The 3,275-nt window shown below is 40.0% G+C and overlaps 1 protein-coding gene across 1 annotated transcript in view; it reads left to right on the top strand.

Annotated features, from left to right (window-relative positions):
- The window catches only part of LOC126982737 (uncharacterized), a 10,798-nt gene extending 9,725 nt beyond the window's left edge, over nt 1-1,073 (top strand). The window contains exon 7 of the mRNA XM_050835054.1: nt 1,045-1,073. Coding sequence (XP_050691011.1) covers nt 1,045-1,073 — 29 coding nt within the window. The remainder of the gene's footprint in view (nt 1-1,044) is intronic.
- Nucleotides 1,074-3,275: the final 2,202 nt, after the last annotated feature.

Genomic DNA, 3,275 nt, shown 5'->3' with positions numbered 1-3,275 from the left:
TATTTTCTTTCCATTTTATCTGATTTGCATCTTTCTTGTTCTCTTCTTTCTCCTTTTAACTTTCACCCACATACCAGTCTCTCAAAACCCTCCTTCTGTTTCCATTTTCTTTCCATCTTGTGTCATTTCCCACTTCCTTTTCTGCTCTTTCTCCCATATTCATTTTCTTCCTATTTTATATCCTTTACGTTCTTGTAATTTTGTTCTTTCTCCTTTTAACTTTCACCCACATACCAGTCTCTCAAAACCCTCCTTCTGTTTCCATTTTCTTTCCATCTTGTGTCTTTTCCCACTTCCTTTTCTGCTCTTTCTCCCATATTCATTTTCTTCCTATTTTATATCCTTTACGTTCTTGTAATTTTGTTCTTTCTCCTTTTAAGTTTCACCTACATACCAGTCTCTCAAAACCCTCCTTCTGTTTCCATTTTCTTTCCATCTTGTGTCTTTTCCCACTTCCTTTTCTGCTCTGTCTCCCATATTCATTTTAATTCCATTTTATATATTTTTTCCTTTTATTTTTGCTCTTTTTCCTTTTAACTTTCACCTACTTACCAGACTCTCAAAACGTACCATCTGTATTCATTTTCTTTCCCTTTTGTCTTAATTTCCTCCTCTTCTTTTCTGCTCTATCTCCCATATTCATTTTCTTCCCATTTTTTCAATCTTCTTTCTTCTTTCGATTCTCTTCTTTCTCCCTTTAACTTTCACCTACTTACCAGTCTTTCAAAACCACCCATCCATTATTAATTTTCTATTCATAATGTACTCTTTTTCCCCACCCTATTCTCTTCCATATATATTTCCTTTCCGTTTTATCTGCTTTTCCTTCTCTTGATTTTGCTCTTTCTCTCTGTAACTTTCACCTACATACCAGTCTCTCACAACCTTCCCATTCATGCTTATTTAATTACATCGTTCTTTCCTCAGCTCACTCAGTCGCGTTTGAACTATTAACAACTATTACCCAACCTTACCATTACCAACTAGTAAATTCTCTACCTCTTGCTCTCCTCTTATCCTCTCAGACCTTCTTTTTTACATCAGAGGAAGAAGTGAAAGACAAACAGTCATGAACGAGGAAAAAAAGCTCGCTAAACAAAAAAAGTGACCCCTTGCATTTCTTTATTCTCCCTTCATTTTCCAGGTTTGTTTACTCTCTCCCATTCCGTCTCTTCTTACATAACCACTCACTATTTCGTCTACTTTCTCTTCTTATTTCCTATCCACTTTGCATCTCTAACTTTTCCCTTTACTGCATCATCAAAAAATTAAATCTCTTCTCCAATTTACTCACTTCCACTCGTATGCTTTTCACATCAGCAACCACTAACTTCTCTTTTTATCTCTTTTCTCCTCTCCATGTAGCATCTCTAACTCTCTCCTCTACTTCATTATCAAAAACTTCTGTCTTTTCTTCAATTTACGCATTTTCACTCATTTGCTTTTCATATTAGCGACCACTAACATCTGTTTTTTTCTCTCTTATTTTCTCCTCTCCATTTAGCATCTCTAACTGTCTCCTCTACTTCATTATCAAAAGCTTCTGTCTTTTCTTCAATTTACGCACTCTCACTCATTTGCTTTTCACATCAGCGACCACTAACTTCTCTTTTTCTCTCTTTTCTCCTCTTCACTAAGCATATCTCTACTTCATCAAAGGCTTCATTCTCTTCTTTAGTTTAGTCACTCCACCTCAGTCTCTTTATCTGTCTCCAATCGCAAATTTCTCAACTTTTCTCTTCTTTTCTCCTCTCCATTTAGTAGCTCCTCCCCTCTCCTCTCCTCTACTTCATCATAAAAAACCTACTTTCTCTTCTTTAGTTTACTAACTCCACCTTATTCACTTCTTATCGTTAACCTCTCTACTTCTCTTCCTTTCTCTTCTTCACTAATCTTCTCACCCTCTCCTCCTCTTCTTCTTCGTCCTCAATCATCTTCATTCTCTTCTTCAGTTAATTCCCTTCCCCTTAGTCTCTTATCGCTAACTTCTCTACTTCTCTTCCTTTCTCCTCTTCACTAATCTCCTCTCCCTCTTTTCTTCTTCGTCATTTATCTTTATTCTCTTCTTCAGTTAATTCCCTTTCCCTCAGTCACTTCTTACCGCTAACATCTCTACTTCTCTTTCTTACTCTTCACTAATTTTATCTCCCTCCTCTCTTCTTCGTCAAACATCTTCATTCCCCTTCTTGGTTGACTCTCTCCACCTCCACTCCGAGCCTGTTTAACGCTCCTCCACCTCCTCTTGTCTCTACCTACAAGCTCCATTCACCTCCTCTCCTCCCAACCTTTCATCCTCATCTCCATCTACCTCCACTTAATCTCCCGTCCTCCTCCACCCATCCCATCCCTTCCCAGCCTGTCTTCCACTTCCCAATAAGCTCCCTGTCCCTTCCACAACCACCTCCTCCTTGCACTAATCCCCACCTCTTCCTCCTCCTCCTCCTCCTCCTCCTCCTCCTGCTCCCGGGTAAACAGTCCTAAATCAACACGGCGCGCGGATCTAATCACTCGGAGGCGAAGTTAATTTATCTCATTAGTTTTGGGTCTTATTCCATCACGGGGGAAGGAGTGACTCGCCTCTGTTGGGCTCAGATTGGGGGGCTTCTTCTCTTTATTCAGCCCTGTGTCTCTGTCTGTCTGTGTGTCTCGGTCTGTCTGTATATGCCTCTGTGTCTGTCTGTGTCTCTGTGTCTGTATGTGTCTGTGTCTGTCTGCGTCTCTGTGTCTGTATGTGTCTCTGTGTCTGTCTGTGTCTCTTTGTCTGTCTGTGTCTCTGTCTGTCACTCCTTGTCTCTCTGTGTTTCTCTGTGTCTTTGTCTCTCTGTCTGTTTCTGTGTTTCTCTCTCTCTCTCTCTCTCTCTCTCTCTCTCTCTCTCTCTCTCTCTCTCTCTCTCTCTCTCTCTCTCTCTCTCTCTCTCTCTCTCTCTCTCTCTCTCTCTCTCTCTCTCTCTCTCTCTCTCTCTCTCTCTCTCTCTCTCTCTCTCTCTCTCTCGTTTTTTACTTTCTTGTCCTCTTCCTACTTTTCGTTCTTGTTTTCCTGTGACATTTTCCTTTACTGCGTCTATTTTTATCTTCTTTTCTCTCCTTTCTGTTTCTCTCTCTCTTATTAGTGTGGAAATGGCTTGCTGGTCTTCATTTGGTTATTTTTTTCCTCTTTTTTTTTCTGCTTTTTCTTCCTCATTCATCTCTCTCTCTCTCTCTCTCTCTCTTCCTCCTTTTTTTTCCTCTTTTGTTTTTTTTCCTCTTCTCCCTTTCATTCACTGTGTTTATTACTT

Source organism: Eriocheir sinensis, chromosome 5, assembly GCF_024679095.1.
Source record: "Eriocheir sinensis breed Jianghai 21 chromosome 5, ASM2467909v1, whole genome shotgun sequence".
Classification (NCBI taxonomy): Eukaryota; Metazoa; Arthropoda; class Malacostraca; order Decapoda; family Varunidae; genus Eriocheir; species Eriocheir sinensis.
The sequence above is the reverse complement of the archived record's forward strand: the minus strand, read 5'-3'. Positions and strand labels throughout refer to the sequence as shown.